Source organism: Dunckerocampus dactyliophorus, chromosome 5, assembly GCF_027744805.1.
Source record: "Dunckerocampus dactyliophorus isolate RoL2022-P2 chromosome 5, RoL_Ddac_1.1, whole genome shotgun sequence".
Taxonomy (NCBI): Eukaryota; Metazoa; Chordata; class Actinopteri; order Syngnathiformes; family Syngnathidae; genus Dunckerocampus; species Dunckerocampus dactyliophorus.
The window spans coordinates 3,147,202-3,167,437 of NC_072823.1; the positions used below are offsets into that span (position 1 = coordinate 3,147,202).

Here is a 20,236-nt window from a genome sequence, read left to right on the forward strand (position 1 = left end):
ACGTTTCGTCAGTCTAGTAATTACACATCACTAGATATTACTATTCTTCAGCTAGAACCTAACTAATTGAGAGTATCACTTAGAAAACGGTTATAAAATGGTTTAGATTAAGGTGGGCTATAGCACACCTTAAGTCTAAACACGACACTGCATAGACCCAGTGTCGCCATTACAGTAATGTCATGAGAAATCTGAACTCAAAAGAGGATATGAGCTACATTTTATTGTGTCCTCCATATTATTAATAAAACCCACAATGGTATCACTTCAGAGCACTCCAGACACAGTTTAAGGTGATAAAAATAGTGATTTAATTATTATTCTTTCATAAAAGTATTATAACATACAGTAGCATTATACATTTCCAAAAAATAAATAAATTCAATATCTTGCATGTAAAAAAAGACAAGAAAATCAATTTTTACAATCTATATTAAATCCAGACAAAACCATCTATGGCTTTACAGGCATCTTGCTGTTGTCTGTTGTCATTTCACTTTGGGAAATATCTCTTTATGTTAAATATGATCTGGATACACCTTGAAATGCTATTGTTGTTACAAACATGTCCAAATACTTTAGATTGATAATGTGAGCAAAAATAAGGCTTCATTTACAGCAATACAAATAATTCAACAGATGTTAATGACCTGGTATATATTTCAGTTGCACAGAGGGAACCACTTAAAAACATATGACAAATATGAATGAGATTCTTTCAAACCCGAGGCTCAACCCAAACCATCGACTTTGGCCCATCATTGTTCTCCCAGTCAAAGAACGACATGTTTTAAGACTTGAACATAGATGAAATATGCAGGTGGGTAGCAAGGCAAACTGGAACTAAACATGCTTCAGTAAGCTTTCACAAACAGATACCTTTTTCCTATGACAAACATGACAATACAACCTGAAGCTTACACTCACTTTGGTGACATTGCATTTCATTTTCAATGCTTTGACCCCACAATAGGCCAATGCAGAGTATTAGAAGAACATGACCTTCTTTTGACAGCAAATTCTTTTCAATAGTACTTCAGAGTGCTTCTGTTTGCATGATTTTCAATGACACAAACTCAACACATGGTCAATTAAACCAAAGACAAATAAGAGAAGGGAATATTACACCACAGACTGAGTAAACCTGCAAGTCAGGATTTAATTCAACGAGTGAATCCACTTCCTGTCTTAGGAGAAAAACAAATGTGCAAGAAGAATGTATTATATTCTTCAATTGAGTGACTAAACTTCAAACACACTTTGGCTTAAACCAGGGGTCGGGAACCTTTCTGGCAAAAGCCACATATTTTAAAATGTATGTAAAATGTATTAGGTCATATTTTTTAACACCGAATAAAACCAAATGTGTGTATTTTTAAGCAAGGCCAACAATTTTAGAATACGTCTCTGAATGTATTGTTTTTAAAAACATTGTTATACTGAAACTAACCAATAATAAATACCATTACCTGCAAGGTTTTGCACCGTACTAAGTATCTTTCCTTCCCTTTGCCATCTTTCTTCGTCAAAAGTGTTCTGCAGAATTAACTAGCTGACTATTTGATTAAAAGAGGGAAGACCCCAGTAGGCTACCCCATTATCCAATAATAATCAAATTTTATGGGAAAGACAGTGATGTGATTTCAGTAATATTTTTCTTTCAAATGTCAGCCCCCCAAAAATAAAATAAATACATGTTATGGTGTTAAGAAATGTCTGAGAGCCAGATGCCATCATCAAAAGAGCCACATCTGGCTCCCAAGCCACAGGTTCCCCACCCCTGGCTTAAACATTGCTGGAAATGTCTGTAGAGACCCTGAAATGCTCATACTCAGCAGACGTATTATCTTTGGGTTTTAGGACAAGATGATTTGTCTTTTAGGACAAGATATCCACACACATCAGCTTTGTCTTTGGAAACACTGATGGACACTTTTGCTTCTTGTCTGATATGTTGCAGGCCAAACCACTAACTGTTGGTGTTTGGTTCATATTGATTTGGTACATCTGGGGCCTAACCAATTACTCAATTAATCAAAACAACACGGTTCAGATTAATCGACTAACAAGTTTTCATCTGTGATACTGTTCCAGACGTGGAAATTTATCAAATCAAATTCCAAACTTTTTCATACTTGCGTAGGAAACCTGTCAAGTTTCCTACTGGAAGACGCAACTTCAGGTTCTATGAACTACGCTGCAATCATGCCATTTTTGTTGGACCTTGTTACATTCTGAAAATTTCATATATTTTAGACCATCAGTCCTCACTCGTTTATCGTGGTTAATTGGTTCCAGACTCGACTGTGATCGGTGAATTTCTGCGAAGTAGCATTCCTTATTCATAAATGGTATATTTTTGTAGTTAGAGCATAGAAAACCTGTTTACGGCCTCCTAAATACAGTTTTTAACATTATTAGAGCCCTCTAGAAATGAAATAACACCCCTATAATCAAATTTACACTCATATTATCCAATATAGTCAATGTAATAAGAGTAAATAAGCCATTTAAAGGGATAGTTCAGATTTTTTTACATGAAGTTGTATGACATCCCCATCAGCAGTGGACTATATCGACAGTGACTCCCCCCCCATTTGCTCCCGCAAGTCCAGTTCTGGTCGGATTTCTGTCACGAGGAACGAAGTTCTGCTTAGTTGCTGGTCCATTTCAGTAAAGAGTTTGGCTTCTCGAAACAATATGCGTTCAAAAGAGTAATACATTTGCATCATACAAATGCCTTCTTGAAAAAATCAGAAGCTCGCATCTTCGTCCGCTGTGGAACACACATAAACAAGATGGCCGCGGAGCTCCGTCTCGAATCACATACACACTAATAGAGAGGCGACAGAGAAGCCAAACTCTTCACTTAAATGAAGCAGCAACTGGACTCGCCGGACCAAATGTGTGTGTGTGTGTGTGTGTGTGTGTGTGTGTGTGTGGGGGGGGGGGGGGGGGGGGGGGGGGGGGGGGGGGGCGTGTGAGTCACTGATGATATAGTCCGCCGCTGATGGAGATGTCATAGAACTTCATGTCAAAACAATCCGAACTATCCCTCTTAGACATCGTGATCGTGTGTGTTGCTATAAATGTGTTCCGTACGGGAGCAGAGTGGCGGGAAGACAGGAAGTGACATCGGGGTTTCAGAGTTGAGTTTTAGCTTGCCGTGGGTTATGGCCGCAACAGTATCCCGTGTTTTTATTGGGGATTAATGTGCCTGTTGTGACATAATTCAAAGCTGTAATGAAAGCCTTTTGTTCCGGAAATCAAGTCTGGTGCTCTTGTGTCTCACCGAATATTACAGTAACATTACTGACACCTAGTGACCAGTGTAAAATACTACATATCATTCACAGCGTCTTCCGAATGCCTCATATTCGTATTTTAGCTCATTTAGCCATTATTATGCTTGAAAATGTCTGTAAAAAATACGTATTTGCTTCAACAATCCTATTTTTGTCATTAATGAAACAGCATGATTTGTTAATATTAATTCATATATTTTTGAAAAACCATGACAGAGTGAAGCCGCCAAATTCCAAGTGTGAAGTGGCGACTGTATAGCAATTTCCGTTTTAAATGTTCTGATTCATTGGTTTGCTGGGAGCGCTTAATTCCTGGATTTGATTACTCGGTATTACTCAGTATTCAGGTGATGTGCACCATGATGTGTCATTCTTATTCATTCTCCTTTTTTTCCTTTCATCTTTATTGTAGCCTATTGTAGATTCTTCGTGAGCTGTGGAACACTTCCAGTACAATCATTGCTTTTTTTGAAAGTATCAAGATACCATGAGTTAAAGAGGAAACATAAAAGCTGGTCAAAAAAAAAGAAAGGAAAATGCTGTTTCGTTTGAAAACAGAATAATTTAAAACATACATGTACAGTGAAGCCAATGAATATCTATAATAAACACAAATGTTGGCAGTATTTGTAGTTAAACTACTCTTTGCGGTTTCATAGTTCATAGTTCCAAATAATGCAGCTGGATCACCAGGGCACATTGATGAAAACATAACAAAGGCACACACTGGACTTTTAATAAATCTCTCATCGACGGTTGATTAATGTTTCTTTTTTCCACCAGTGACAGCAGGACAGATTCACATGGTTGCATAGTTTGTCAGTGCTCGAGTCGAGCGTGCAGGATGAGATACATGGACTGCATGGAGTCAAATACGCAATAAAAGCATACGTTAGTCAAATAGCAGCCGAACTGAAAGGCGGGGAAAAAACGGCTACTTGTGTTTGGAGCTGAAGTTCATAGATACTGTTGTCACTGGAAGGTGGTTCTGCTTGTATGGTTGTCATATAATCAATCCCATGTGGGTACTGAGTCCTCTGGGGCACACCATGCAGGTACGCAGGAGCAGATGGAAATCGTGCATTGATTTAGTTGGCGTATGTCAACATGAACAAATCTCTTCCAAAGCATCAATCTATAGCCCACGTTTCTGAAGTCAACCTTGGTCATATCATCCAGGTGGGCTTTGAGAAAAGACTTGCTGATGTATACAAATCAGAACCAGACACTTTTGTGTTCGTATGGATTGTCCTTCTAGCTCCCTGAAGGTCAAGGGAAATAATACTTATTTACTATGAAGAGGGACAACCTCACCCTGCTGGCCTCCTCTCAGCTTTTAGCCCTGAAGGTTTTCTTCCTGCCTCTCCGACAGTAAGCTGAAAAAACAAGAACAAACAGTTAACATTTCTTCAAATGACCAGATGGTTGGATTTATAATGGCTAGAAATGACATGAAAACAGCAACATTGGACCTGTAGACATGCATGATGGCAAGAGAAACATTTTGCGTGGGACTTTGGGAAAATACTCTGTGGTCTGACGAGACAAAAGTTGAACTTTTTGGAAGGTGTGTGTCCCATTACATGTGGCGTAAAAGTAAGGCCGCGTTTCAGAAAAAGAACTTTATACCAACAGTAAAATATGTTGGTGGTAGTGTGATGGTCTGGGGCTGTTTTGCTGCTTCGGGACCTGGAAGACTTGCTGTGATAAATGGAACCATGAATTCTGCTGTCTACAAAAAAAATCCAAGCCATCTGTTGGTGACCTCAAGCTGAAACTACCTCGGGTTCTGCAGCAGGACAATGATCCAAAACACACCAGCAAGTCCACCTCTGAATGGCTGAAGAAACACAAAATGGCGAATAACCATAAGTAATTGATACGCCCTCTTGCTAGCTTGATGTTGACGTTCTCCTCCGATTTCATACATGTGCAATCAGAGTGAATCGCCTGCTCTCTTTAATATGACGCCCACACTTTTTAAATGCATTACATACAAGCATATTATATACAAGTATAAAATGTATAGGTACTCACCACTAATGAATACTGGTCAGATTAAAACGTTGTTAAGAAAAAACCCATAACAGTTTAATAAATGAATCACACAATGCATGAAAATAAACTAATCATTTTGCCGGCCTCAATATACCTGTATTGCCATGTGTCTGTGTGCGTGTCTGTCTTACTCGTCTCTTGCCTCCAAACAGGCAGGAAGACAGTTCACTCTGTGCATTGGTTCAGCACCTGATGCTTCATAGACCAAAGGCGTTCCATAGAACAATGACGTACAGAGTGAGACCTCATCAGTCATACAGTCACTTTGTCTCTGTGGGGGGAACGGGGCCGCTGTCATACACACACATCCAGGGTGATGTAGTTAGGAGGTAAAGTTAGGAGGGAAAAAGATGGTTGCAATCATGTGGGAATATTAATAATGAGCAAGGTGAGCCATCAACACAAACGAGCCAGTATGCCGAATGTATTAGAAAGTGGTAGAAACATAAAAGGCAACAAAACAAACTTGCCCACCTCAAACATATCCACACAAACCAGTTTTCCCATATGGGAAAAAACAACACATGGAGAAGCAGAGCCCGTGTCCCGACAGCCAACACTCACTGAGACGTTTGGTCGGCAAAGTAAATACATACAAACGGAAAAGTGCTTTTTAATACAATTGAAAAGACAGCATTTCAAGAAATGCTGCAAATGTTAGATGGCATGGACTGCCTGTGAGAAAATACATGTCACAAATGGCAATTCCACAACTTTAAAGAGTGAAAGATGACATATTAACGGAAATATTGCATGATTATGACATATTATTATTTATTATTACATATGGTCATAACATTAGTGGTTTATTTTGTCTCAAATGTTGACAATAATATCGTTTGTCATTGTTTTTTTCAATAAAACAAAAAGTTTGTTCAGTCATATTTTTTTCCATTGTCCTTTTCTTAAAAAGGCCTCCAACCGTGGGATCCCGTGGTAGAGACCCCCATTTTCTTAATTGCACTGTAGACACCTCGTCACTCACACGAACAGATGCAAACACCACTCAGTAGGAATGTAAAAGGTCAGGGGCTGAAGAACAGCCAGTCAGGTCAGGCCACCACTGGCCAACAATGCCCCCCCCAAACCACACTCTTCACACTCCCCTCCCTAACCCCCCACCGCCGCTGAGCTGTTACTAATGCCCTGCCCTTTACTGGGGTCGAGGAGGACATCTGGATCAGTCCCGCTGTCAAGCAACCGTGGCCCTGCCCTGGGCTGTTCCCTCAGTTTTAACCGCACAACAGACATCCATCAACACTTGGTGGCCTTAGCTTTCTGTCTACTGTGGGCCAATTAAAAATGAACTGCAGGCCACAAATGACCCTCTGGTCAGACTTTGAATCCCCAAGTATGCTTTTCGTAGACCTGCAACTCATGTGTCATCGATCATTTTGCATCTCATGCCAGCCCCAAATGAAAACGTGAGGAATGGAATTTCCCATTCATGGGCATGTATAAAAGGTTGCCTTCTTTTACAATCACCTTCAGATGCTTGTGTGTTGGCAGGGTGCAGGAGAAAGGGGAGGAGCACAACCTCACTAGCAAAGACAGAGGAACGCGCCATGGCCTCGCATAACACGACATTCTGTGATGGTGAATGCTTGAGGCAAAGCAAACAACTTATTTTGCTGTGGGTGATGCACAATTCCTTCTGGACTGATACCTAGACCCTTGCAGATCCTCTCCGGCAGCCAGTCTAAATAGATGAAGCCCCTCGTCCCAATCCATGTGCAAGTCCAGACACACCAGCCAAAATGGCTTCTAAAGCAAGGATGCGAACAATAAGATGGTCTTTTCAAAACACCACAGTTGAGGGTGAAACACATGTGTGGGTCAAACTGTTGGTATTGGACATGAACTTGTCAGTGAAGGCTACAGTCGCGGTCAGACGACATATACACAAATTTTATTCATTTCAGGCCCTTAAAGGAGAACTGTATTTTTTTTTAAATTTTGCACATCACCCACAATCCTTATGTGAAACATGAACACATTTTTCTTTCCTTTTTATGTGCGTACGAGAGAAAACGAGTTAGCGGGGGCCAGCTAACATCACGTCATATTTTCAGATTCAAGATTCAAGATTCAAGAGTTTTATTGTCATATGCACAGTAATACTGGTGGTTCTGCTATGCAATGAAATTCTTGTTCTGTTCATTCTCCCAAAAAAGAAAGAAAGAAAAACAGAAGAAAATTAATAAGAACAGAAGAAACATTAATACCATTAATTAAGCAACAACACAACAACATAAGAGATATTAATACAAATAAATAAATAAATAAATAAATAAAGTGCTATGAGTGTGTGTTGCGTGCGGCGTGTGCGAGTGCTTCGTTGAGGAGCCTGATGGCCTGTGGGTAAAAGCTGTTCGCCAGCCTTGTGGTCCTGGACTTCAAACTCCTGTAGCGTCTGCCTGACGGTAGGAGTGTGAATAATGAGTGTTGTGGATGTGTGCTGTCCTTGATGAGGTTGTGTGTTCTTCGTAGGACTCTAGTTTTATAAATGTCTTGCAGTGAGGGGAGGGCTGCCCCAACAATGTTCTGTGAGGTCTTGATCACCCGCTGGAGTGCCTTCCTATCACGTGTTGTACAGTTACCGTACCAAACAGTGATGGAGGCGGTAAGGACACTTTCGATAGTGCATCTGTAGAAGCAACTCAGGATTGTGGTGGACATGCCAAATTTCCTCAGTCTTCTCAGGAAGTACAGTCTCCTTTGGGACTTCTTCAGAATTTGTTGGGTGTTGTGAGACCAGGTGAGGTCCTCGCTGATGTGTGTGCCAAGGAACTTGAAGGTTTTCACCCTCTCCACCTCAGTCTCATCAATAAACAGGGGTTTATGCGGCTCCTTTTCCCTTGTTCTTGGGTCGATGATCATCTCTTTAGTCTTATCTGTATTGAGAAGGAGATTGTTATCACGACACCAAGCTATGAGGTCCGCCACCTCTCTTCTGTATGATGTTTCAACACCACCAGTGATCAGTCCGATGACTGTAGTGTCATCCGCAAATTTAATGATGCTGGTGTTGTTCTGGGAGGCCACGCAATCGTAGGTGAAGAGCGTGTAGAGGAGTGGACTCAGCACACACCCCTGTGGGGTCCCAGTGCTCACAATTCTTGAGCTGGATGTGCGATTGTGGATTCTGACTGACTGGGGCCTGCCTGTTAGAAAGTTAAACACCCAGTTACAGAGGGAGGGTGACAGGCCAAGTGTGAGGAGCTTATTTGTGAGTTTGTGGAGGCTGACTGTATTAAAAGCAGAGCTATAGTCTATAAATAGCATTCTGACATATGTGTCCTGGCCCTGTAGGTGAGAAACGGCTGTGTGGATGGCAGTGTTGACTGCATCATCAGTGGACCGGTTCTGGCAGTATGCAAACTGTAGAGGGTCCACAATGTCCGGGATCCTCTTTTTGATGTAGGTCATGACTATCCTTTCAAAGCACTTCATAACAATAGGAGTGAGTGCTATAGGGCGATAGTCATTCAAGCAGGTCACCTTGCTCTTCTTGGGTACGGGCACTATGGTGGTGGACTTAAAGCAGGTCGGTACAGATGCTTGTGCAAGAGACAGGTTAAATATGTCAGCAAGCACATCAGCTAGCTCTGATGAACAAACCCGAAGTGCACGTCCTGAGATGTTGTCTGGGCCTGCTGCTTTTCGTGGGTTTGTTTTGTTCAGAACCCTGCACACATCAGCTGATGTCACCATTAGAGGTGAGTCCTGACGATTATTTTGACGATAAAGCCCTAAAAAAAAAAAACTAAAAAAATGGCAACAGTGTTCCATTTACATAACTGACTTGTATAGTAACCAAGCTACAGCGGTATTGTTATTCTAGCACCTAACACAAAAAACTGTATTTATCTGGCTCAGTAACACGATGCCTCACTCGTTTCAGCGTCACAACGTCTCAAGCCACTGCAACGGGACAAGCGGAAGAGTGGATACTACTGGCTCTCGATTTTGCTACAAAGACTCAATCAGATGCTTGTTTGCTGCCAGCATTTTTTACCTGATGACTGGAGCACAAGTCTCGCGCTGGAAGACACAGTCATCCCAATGAGAGCAAGTGGAGTTTTCCTTTAATGATTTCCCTTTTCCTCTTTCTCGAGAGTGGTATAGGGTCGGGTGTTGTTTGCATATTATTCTTTATCGGTGTCATATTGGTACTTTTGAAACGGTGCTGGTGTTTGAACAATGCCTGAATTGGTACATAAATGTCGAAAACAGAAATGCCTTGTTATTTTGTACGGGAATTTTGTGACATGCCAATTGAACAGAATAGAAATTTAAAGACTTCAATAATATAAATAAAATGATAACTAAGTAATAAATCCACCACTATGAAGTAAAATTCACACACAAATTGTCATAATTATTACACCAAAGTCTGCTGCAATACAGAACACACAGAATACCCCCAAAACAGCAAGATTTTGCAGTACTTTAACGCTTTCAATACCAAAGACGCATTTTTATATTCCCAAACACCTGATCCCAACAATGTGGGTTTTTTTTTTGCGCCAGAGGCATATAGAGGTGATGATGCAACTCTTCACTAATGCATTAACACTTCAGAGCACTTTTAAGCCACAAGGTGGCAGAAGTGCATTTGATAAGAGCTCAGCAGGGATCATTTCAATGGACAAAACACACATGACAAAGAAGAGGAAGTGTGAGAGCGTGGACGAGTGTAGCACGCAGAAGGTTATGCATTGTAGGGAAATTTTAACGCAGGCACACGCACACACACGCGCAGACATGTGCACACACATAGTTCAGTCCCAAATGTAAAAATTGTAAGTTGCTTATAGCTTTGTAAATAAATTATTATTTTGAAAGCAACCCTTTTTTTGTTGTTTATGTTTATAGTTGATAATTGAGCTGTTACAAAAGCAAAAAATATTTGTGTCAAAGTGAAAGTTACAGTATGCTTGAGTTTTTACAAAAAGCTGGTTTTCTTCCTTTTCTAGTCAGGAACTGATATTTTCGTGAAACTTGCTTATGTTCAACTGCTTATTACTAAAGAACGGAAAAAGGTAGGAACAAACCTTTACTCAGATGAAAGACAGGAGACGAATCGTTCTTGTGGTAGATTCCATGCACACTATAGCCTTTGAACACAATATTCTGTGTGCCTTGAAAGATCAGTCAAAATCGTCTAAAATGGCCGATACTGAAGGTGTTGTCTTTTGAAAAATGGCTGGGATTGAATGTGTTATTGCATGCATTCCGCACACTCCACACAGAAACTGACAGTTAAGGCGCGATTGTGGTGATGTCACACGACCGTTACAACTGTGTTTGTAGTTAATCCTGCATGCTAGAGTTGTGTCACAATTGTGCAAAATGAAGTTAGTGTAACAACATGCTTGTGTTGTACTGTTGATGTTCAGAATTCAGTTTGTGAACGCACCTCGCCTTGACCGTGAGTGATGGATAATGAGGAGGTGTTGTGTGTTGGTGTGCAGCAAAGTTATTAGATCGCCTACTATTTACCGTGACCAGGCGGGATCTCCCATCTTCAATTGATGTCCTCGGCACATTGTTCAGCTATAAATTGTACAAATCAACAATTCAAAAGACCAGACTGATCATTTTTCAAATTTCCCACAAACAAAACAGGTGTGTAAATACATAAATACAGTAAATACATTGTACGGTGGTCTGAAAAAGCACTTGCCCCAAAATGCAAAAGTTTCCATACATAGGAAAATGTATAATCATGTATATTTTTATATGTTTCGGATACCCCACAAGATGCGTTTCACGCTTGATTTAGATCTTTTGGGGGCACTTGAAGGCCATCGGGCATCAGGTGAAGATACGAGACGTAAATCATCTCAAGAAACATATCACCAACGCCATCACAAGCAGAACTTCAGCTGTGCTAATGCGAGTTCATCGCTTGCAGGAAACATGTGTTATGTGTTTTCGAAACAATGGTAATCATATAGAGCACATTATATCAATAAAAACGGCTGTCCAACATGAATGGTTATTTTTCCTATGTATGGAAACTTCTGGCCCACCCTGTACAATGCACAGCCCACCTCAGGCTAATGTGATGCTTTTCACGTGCCTCTGCTGCCAGAAGTACCACAGTGAAACATATAATGAAATCCCATGGAAACATGTTTACAATTTGCAATATACAGTAAAGTTCAAATAACAAAGGGATTTTTTGAATGTAAATTGTCTTCAAATTGTCTTCAAGTCCTCATAACATTCATATAATAAATTATTGGTTTGTGTTGGCAGCATAAAGCTGAGGGAAGCCTCAATGGACACCTGCTGACTGCCTCATTATTTTTTCAATAATTTTTTTACAAGAACATAGAATGTTTAACACTACATTGAAATCTACACATGTTCTTTAGCTTTTAGTAGAATGTCAGATAAGTTTGGGGTGCATGGAATTATTAATTATTAAGTTTTTAAGTCACAAAGCCATTGTTTAGACCATTGTTTACTGAATGGCAGATTTTCCAGTATATTTTGTGAAGTCTTCAGCTTGCATTTTTACAGCACATTGCATAGTCATTTGTGAGATTGGGCTTTGCCTTTGTTTTTTCTTTTGTTTTTTACAGGCGCTGCGAGTGATGGGACAACATCTCCACGCAGACCTAGACTTTTCCATGAAATCGTTCAACTACTTGGGAGCAAAGTTTAAACCCATTTTCCTGATAAATTGAGATCAAATACGTATTTCGATAGAACGCACTTGAAACGGACTGCATTTGGCCACCTCTAGGAGCGCCGACACACAGAGCAGAGCGAGACAGACCTCCGTGTCAAGATACAAGAGAGCAGCGCAAATCCAGTCTATATCGATATGAACGTTATGTTTGTTTTTGATATCGTGCTTAAAATAAATATCGCTATATCGCCCAGCCCTACCGATTAGAATCGGACAATGTCCATAAGAAAACATGTGATCGGCATCAGCCAATAAATGCCTTTCAAGCCAATCACAAAAACAATGCATGTTATGACAACAAAAGGCAACACTTGTCTGTAAAACCACAATAGTTTCTGCTTGCCACAGGCTACGCCAATCGATGCCAGTGTGTTTGATCACTCCCTTGGCAATCCTGTCGGTGTTCGACTTCTCTTGCATCTTTATTTACACCAAAAATCCACAAATTTGCAGAGTCGCGTATGCTGAATCCCAATAATGCAGGGATCAACTGTCATGAAAGTATGCAAGCTTTTGACCTTTTTACAATGGTTCAAATGTAATGAAACAGAAGGGATGTTCATTTCAAAGTTGTGGCTAAAGAATGTGTCACATGTATGCGGGGCTTGTACTCACAGTCCGTTGTTTCCGTGGCTTCAAAGCACTCACTGAAGAGGCAGTGCATAGTGTGACAGAAATTGTCCAGAAGAGATTTTGGAGACGCAAACCTCCAACTAGTCTCTGGCACTCTGTCTGGTTCTTCTGTTAAGCAGTCCCAAATGTCTTGGATTGCATCCGGAAGCTCCCTCTGGAACACCTGCACACAAACAAACACAAACACACACACACACACACACAAAAAGACACATATAGTATTCAGTAGGGGTGTCACGAGGTTAAAATGTGACAATATTTCTCATTCAGCAAAAAATAGTCTTGATAATAAATTAATTAATTAATCACACAATAAATAAAAATTAACTTGATAATTCTTCTGGCCTTGATATATTTCCATGTGCATGCGTGTCTGTTTTCCTTTTCTCTCGCCTCCAAACAGGCATGTGCTTCATAAAACAACGGATTGAACGAAGCGAACCCTTCTGTCAGTCACACCGTCTTTTTGTCTCTGTGAGAGGAGGCGGGGCCGCTAGCATACACACAACAGAAGCGTGTTTCCTCGTGAGGACTGAGGAGCAATGCAAGGTAATGTGGTAGAAGTTAGGAGGGAAAAAGATGCTTGCAAAGCCAAATGCCACGTCCCCGGTGTGGGAGTATTTCAGCAGAAAACCAAATATGAGGCAGTATGCCAAATTTGCCCGAAAGTGGTGGCAACAAAAAGGCAACGCAGCAAACTTCACAACCGAAAACATAACAACCCACCCAGATTTAAAATAGTGTTGACAATAATATCATTTATATAATAATTTGGTCCGTTTGTCCAGTGATATATTTTTTCATTGTACTCTTCTTAAAATGAAGGTTACAATCTCGTCTCAACGCGTTCTCGTAGACTCAATATCGTCTTGTGAACTGAGTGTCTCATAACATGCCTCGTATTCAGGCATCCATTATGTAACACATCTCAGAAACACATCTGCAACACTGTATTATTTCACCAATAATCAAAATCGCCAAACATATTACTCATGACTACTTAAGACATTTGTAAAACTGTGAGCAAACATACTTTGCAAAAGATTAGATCAACGTGTTTAACTGAGGCAAAATGTAATGCACATGTCAGCCACATGTGCAGCGGCACATGCCTGACTGCTAAAAATCACATTCTTCAAACAGTGTTTCAAAATTACCCTTAGAAAACTCATATTTTTATTTCGGCACGATGATTTTGAGTCATTGAAAGGATTACTCCCAGGAAACTAATTACTGATGTCCATTACAAATGTGTACCAGGGCCACACTGAACACAACAAAATAATACCACAAAAATGAAGCCTTGACAACAAGATCGATTAGTTTTGGTCCAAAAATATTTTATTTATTCTTTTTTTTCTCCATAAATAGCCATTCCATTCACCCTAAGTCTCTAAGAATGTATAAATATGTGATAACACAGGTGAAATGTACAGCATAGATCGACCGGTAAACTGAGAGCGTTGCCTTTTGGCTCAGCTCCCTCTTCACCACAACGGACCGATGCAGAGTCCGCATCACTGCAGGCGTCGCACCAATCCGCCTGTCGATCTCGTGTTCCATCCTTCCCTCACTCGTGAACAAAACCTCGAGGTACTTAAACAATTTGTTTTATTTTGCACACAAGTGTTTATTTGTGAAATGCATCCAGCGGCATTACCGTAACTGAAGCATAATGTTTTTATTCATTACACGAGATGTCACCTGACATGAGTTTGAGGGACGAGCTGCTGCATATACCCGTATCAGGTGATATCGGTATCGGAAATGAAGTGCTGGACAATATCGGCATATAAGATATCTGTAATTAGGTCAATATTGAGCATCTCTAATGTGGAAGGTCTCGAGTGAGAGAAAGAATGGCTGCTAGTCTCAAACTGTAAATTTACTCTACAGAATTTATTTTTTTCTTCCTAATTAGACTTTTCATTGACAATTTCAATTTCATTGACAATTCATTCTAATTTTAAATGAGCCGTTTTTGGAGTCGTACTGGAAGACTCACTCTGGCCCACTGGCCTGAACAACCACCCCAGCCACCATTCTGAAAACTTGCCTACATTGAATTTGAATCATAATCCAATCATACAAAGGTCACATTTCATTCCTTGTTAATGACTGTCCTCTAGTCTTCTGATCTTCTAGTCTATTCCCCTATTCATTGCAAATATTTATGAATAGGATCACTGTGACATCCCTCGCCTGCCAAATATCCTCTAAGCCGTGCATTCCACGGCAAATTTAATTACAAGTTAAATTACTTCATTCAAAGAGTCACTTAATACAGATATGGTGCAGAAGCATGACCTCTGCCTTACCTCCGCAGGATGCAACTCAACAAAGACTCCCTCGGCGTCTCTCAATCGCCATTCCAACTCTGCAGTGTAGGAACGAGAAGGATGTCTCTCTGGCAAGACTCGGCTAATCTGTGATTTGAATTTGGACATCATATTTGAAACATTAATAACGATCATTCTATTTTAATAAACTCGAGTTTCTTCTGAAATTGTGTCAATAGTAGCACACGCGTCACTTTGTGGTTCACTCTGTCACAGTTTTTCAAAAATATATTAATTAATAAATCATGCTGTTTCATGGTTGACTACAGCCTATTATTAGTCAAGCAAATTGTACATGTTTTATGCCTAAATGAAGCATTTTCATGGGTAAATGAACTATCCATGCACTAATCCATCCATTTTCCATACCGCCTGTCCTCTAAAATACAAATATAAGGCATTCTGAAGACGCATTCAAAGACGCTGTGAATGATATGTAGTATTCTACAATGGTCACTTGGTGTCAGTAATGTTACTGTAATGTTCGGTGAAATACACACGCCAGACTTGATCACCGCTTCAACAAGCTTTTATTGCAGGTTTGAATTATTACACAATGACCCCTAATACTGCTGCTGCAGTAAAGGAAACCAAGCCAAAACTCAACTCCGAAGCCCAAATGTCAGCTCACCTGGGGAACACATTTATAGCGACACACACCAGCACAAGACAGAGGTTTTCGGTGCACTAACTACAAAAATATTCCATTTATAAATAAGGAGTCCCACTCAGCTGAAATTCACTTATCACAGTCGCGTCTGGAACCAATTAACCATGATAAACAAGGGACTATCGTACAATAGAGTAGTACAACAAAAACAAATACCATCATCAACAATAATACAATCATTAGAGTGAACCCCTGCAATTCAGCATTAATCCATCCATCAATTTTCTATGCCCGTTATCCTCATTAGGGTCGCGGGGGTATGCTGGAGCCTATCCCAGCTTACTATGGGCGAGGGTACACCCTGGACTGGTCACCAGCCAATCACAGGGCACAAACAATCATTCACACTCACATTCATACCTATGGACAATTTATAGTGGCCAATTAACCTAACATGCATGTTTTTGGAATATGGGAGGAAACCGGAGTACCCGGAGAAAACCCATGCACGCACGGGGAGAACATGCAAACTCCACACAGAGATGCCCAACGGAGATTCCAAGCCAGATCTTCACAATCTTCTGACTGTGTGGCCAACATGCTAACCACTAGGCCAATTCAGCATTCATGGCCCCACAAATTTGCAGATTTTTGGTACATTTTATTATTGTTACTATTTCTCCAAAAATAGGCTGTTTTTTCCACAGAAATGTGATTGTTGGTAATAACTTAGAAATCCGGATAATACAGGTAAAATATACAGCATACATGTACTACTCTTAAAAAAACCCATCATTCTTACTTGTTTATGTCTTTATGCTTCACTGATATTGTTTTTTCATCATGTGTTGAGGTCTCTGAACGCACCATAGTTTTGTGCTGTGAGACGCAAAAGTTTGTTTATATACTGTATATTGTCTATATAGCTTGTGTAGCACGTTGGTCAACCCTGGTTGTTTTAAAATGTGCTATATGAATAAAGACTGACTTGACTTGACTTGTTTGGAGACAGAAGCACCAGCTTTCAACACAGGTCAACACAAGTTAATATATGATGGTGGGTCATTACTGGATTTACAACAGGCAAGCAATGTGGATTATGTATAGGTCGGAGAAACGCTCGCTACCCTTTAGCTTTGGCTCGTTTGATGACTGCATCTTGCTCTCGGACATTTCCTAACACAATAAAATAGACTTTTTTTTTCGCTGTCGCTGTTTTACATTTTAAAGTAGAACATTACAGTAATCGCAGTGTTAAAAATAATTATGCATTTTAATCCATCCATCCATTTTCTAGCGCAATGCAGTTGGCCAGATCCAATGCCAGCTGTCCTGGTCAGACACCAAAACTCAATAATTACTGAATAATGCGGTGGCCTACCCGGGTCACTGAGAGGTCAAGAAGTAAACCTCCCTCCTTTAATAAATAGTCAGCAAAAAATAAATAAATAAATAAATAAATAAATAGTCAGCTCGCTAATTCTGCAGAGCCGACCCTTTTGACAAAGAAGATGGCAAAAAGAAAAAAACGGTAGTACGGTGCGAAACCATGCAGCACCAGATGTCGCATTAATGTAGCTTCAGTACAACAATTCCTTTTCTAAAGAATGAATTCAGAGAGTTATTATATTCTAAAATTGCTGCTCTTGCTTAAAAATGCACACATTTGGTTATATGATATGGTTCGTGGAAATATATTTTAAAATATCGGGCTTTCATGGCTCTCTTGTAATCACATCAAGGCTGCCAACAACAAGATGTTCTTCTCTTTTAGAGGGCCTATGTGACACACTGATTTAATATATCTTGTTAAAGTGCACATCTGTGTGTTATATTGACAGACACTTGGTAGCATGAAAATGTCTGCCAATCACCTGGAATAAACACTAATAGCTCCAGGGACAGGAAGCTGGACCCCTGCTTGCACATTAATCATGTTACATTCCATCTAGGCAAATTTTCACTAAAGAAGACGCTCAGATTTTTTGTCATTTGACTCACAGTTCATGATGAATTATTGCCTGCATGCCGGCTAAGAACTTGATGCTCTCACAGGGACCACAAAATATCATCCTCAATATATAATTCATTCTTTCTGTTATATTTATATTACATTGCAAGTTGGCTGTGTCTCATGATTAAGAACGTATTTTTATCAAGAGTGTGGTTTTGTGGACTAATAGAGTTTGTAAATTGGATTAGACACTTCCTGCTACATATTTTATTTCCATGTCTTGAGGACCAAAATGAAATCGCCACAAAGGTTCATTTGATTTCAGTCGTTATCACTGATGAGTGATACTCTTGTTATGGTTGTTGCTAACAATATGTCATTTAAGTTGTTTTCTCACAATTTGAAAATCATTCATTTTCTACAGTGCTTATCCTGAGCTGGAGCCTATCCCAGATGAGGTGGGGTGCATCTAGGACTGTTTGCCAGTCAATAAACAAGCAACAACAAGAACAACTCAGCTGAATTTCATTATATCGTCAAATCGTGATACATCCCAAAAATATTGTGATACATGTTTACGTCCATATCGCCCAAAAACCCCAATTCACACTCAGTGTATGTACACACACAGGACACAACCAAAAGGTTGCAAAAAGGTTAGATGAAAGAACGGCTGAGAAGTCTACTGTGAAAGAAGATGAAGCTTTGACGGTACGTCTCAGTTCATCCATCTATCCCAGCTGACTTCGGGCGGCAGGCGGGGTACACCCTGGACTGGTCGCCAGCCAGTGGCAGGGCACATATAGACAAACAACCATTCACACTCACATTAAAACCTATGGACAACGTAGAGTCGCCAATTAACCTAACATGCAGGAAACCGGAGTAACCGGAGAAAACCCACGCACACACGGGGAGAACATGCAAATGCCCAACGGGTGTTCCAACCCAGATCGTCCCAATCTCCTGACTGTGTGGCTAACATACTAACCACTCGACCACCGTGTGGCCGGTCTCAGTTCATTTCCCATTGAAATATTTCCTGACTTATTTGGAGTGGTGTGCATTGGCATTCAAATATATTTATTTATTGAAGGTTGTCGCTATTATACTAATTTTCGGGCCATTGTATTGATTTCTGGACTAGAGCAGCTACACACAATAACCCGCACAGAAAGCTTTCTAAATCGTCCTGACTCTGCACCTCTTCCTGCAGTGTTCCCTGCTCCCGCCCAAATGGTCTGTGTAATTTACTCCACCCCCTGCCCTCCTCCAGGTACCCGCCGAGCGCACTCCGCTGTGATTGGTCACACTCCCAAGCGCTCCCGAGCACTTCCAGACAGCTGCCGAACCCCTTTTGTCAGATTATTTACACAAAAAAAACAGTTAGGACACTGATAATTTGTTACGTACAGCTTGCTTTTCTGACTCTTCAACACCACTACGTAACGTTGGAAAGGCATTGGACTTCAGCAACAGTCCCACGTGAAGAGCCGTTGACAGATGAGCATATTTTTCCCTTGCTGGCCAAAAATCAGCAACTCCAACCGCTTCTGCCTTATGCTTGCCTCTTTAGGAACACCCCAACAAACATTTCCTGGGAGCCATCGCTCGACGTGCTAACGCCGTGAACAGAGCAAAGCAGAGCGGGGGTGCTGGGCATGCCAATATAAGGAAGTCTGGGTTGAATTGACATCAATGGAACTCGGTGTTAAAAAAAAACTCAGCGTGCAGAGCCCTTTCAGGTCTCATTTTCAAATACGTAAACCTCATTATCTGACGCGTTGGCATCGTTTAACGAATACAACATTGTAACAACATTAATAGGTCAGAAAAGAGGAAAAGCATAATAGATCCCCTTTAATTATTTGCATTACTTCAGTCATTTTTCACTCTGTTTGAAACCCTTTTTTAAGTTTAGAATACTTAAATTGGAGGCTAACTAGTTAGCTCGCTAGAATGCAGTGATTCAATAGCCTGTGCATTACAGTTGCACAATGTGATGTAAACAAAGAATAATAGGAATACAAAGGTGACCACAGAAGTGTTATTTTATGTCTACTGGGCTATAATAATGGTAAAAAAAAAAGAATAATTATTTCGAAAGTCATAAACAAGTTTCTATGCTCTAACTACAAAAATATTTAATTTATTAATATTGAATCCTATTTCGCAAAAATTCACTTATCTCAGGTCTGGAACCAGTTTGTGTTGGTTGTTTGTGTTGGTTGTTTGTGTTGGCAATTCAGGTCGTTCTTTTACTTGTATACACTGTGTGCACGAAAAACCCCTTTGGGTCTCGAATTTTATGTCGACAAAGGCGACAAAAGCCAACGTAAGCAGGCACTTTTTAGTAAGAAGAAAAACACGATGGACCAGGACTTGATGAGTTGGTCAACATGGATAGGTTGGTCAACATGGTCGACTTAAATGTGTTCCACTGCATCTCTTTTGCCCTGTTATGTACACTTCATTTTATATTTTGATTGCAAAAGTATTGGGACACCTAGTCTACAAAAAGTGAGCATGGAAAAAAAGATATATACTGTAGCTACAACAAGGTTGTTCAGGACATTCAATCGATCACAGCTGGACTTTTCAGGTTGACTTAGAAGACGTTTCTCCTCTCAT

General features: G+C 40.3%; 1 protein-coding gene across 6 annotated transcripts in view; it reads right to left on the reverse strand.

The window, feature by feature from the left end:
* Positions 1-2,988: 2,988 nt before the first annotated feature.
* il34 (interleukin 34) overlaps positions 2,989-20,236 on the reverse strand; it is a 70,311-nt gene continuing 53,063 nt past the window's right edge. For 3 of the 6 annotated variants that reach the window (XM_054775303.1, XM_054775304.1, XM_054775308.1), the window contains 2 exons: positions 15,021-15,128; positions 10,931-12,865 (listed from right to left, as the gene is read on the reverse strand). In XM_054775303.1, coding sequence (XP_054631278.1) covers positions 12,629-12,865; positions 15,021-15,128 — 345 coding nt within the window. In that variant the 3' untranslated portion in view covers positions 10,931-12,628. The other 3 variants (XM_054775306.1, XM_054775305.1, XM_054775309.1) reach the window with 3 other exon arrangements.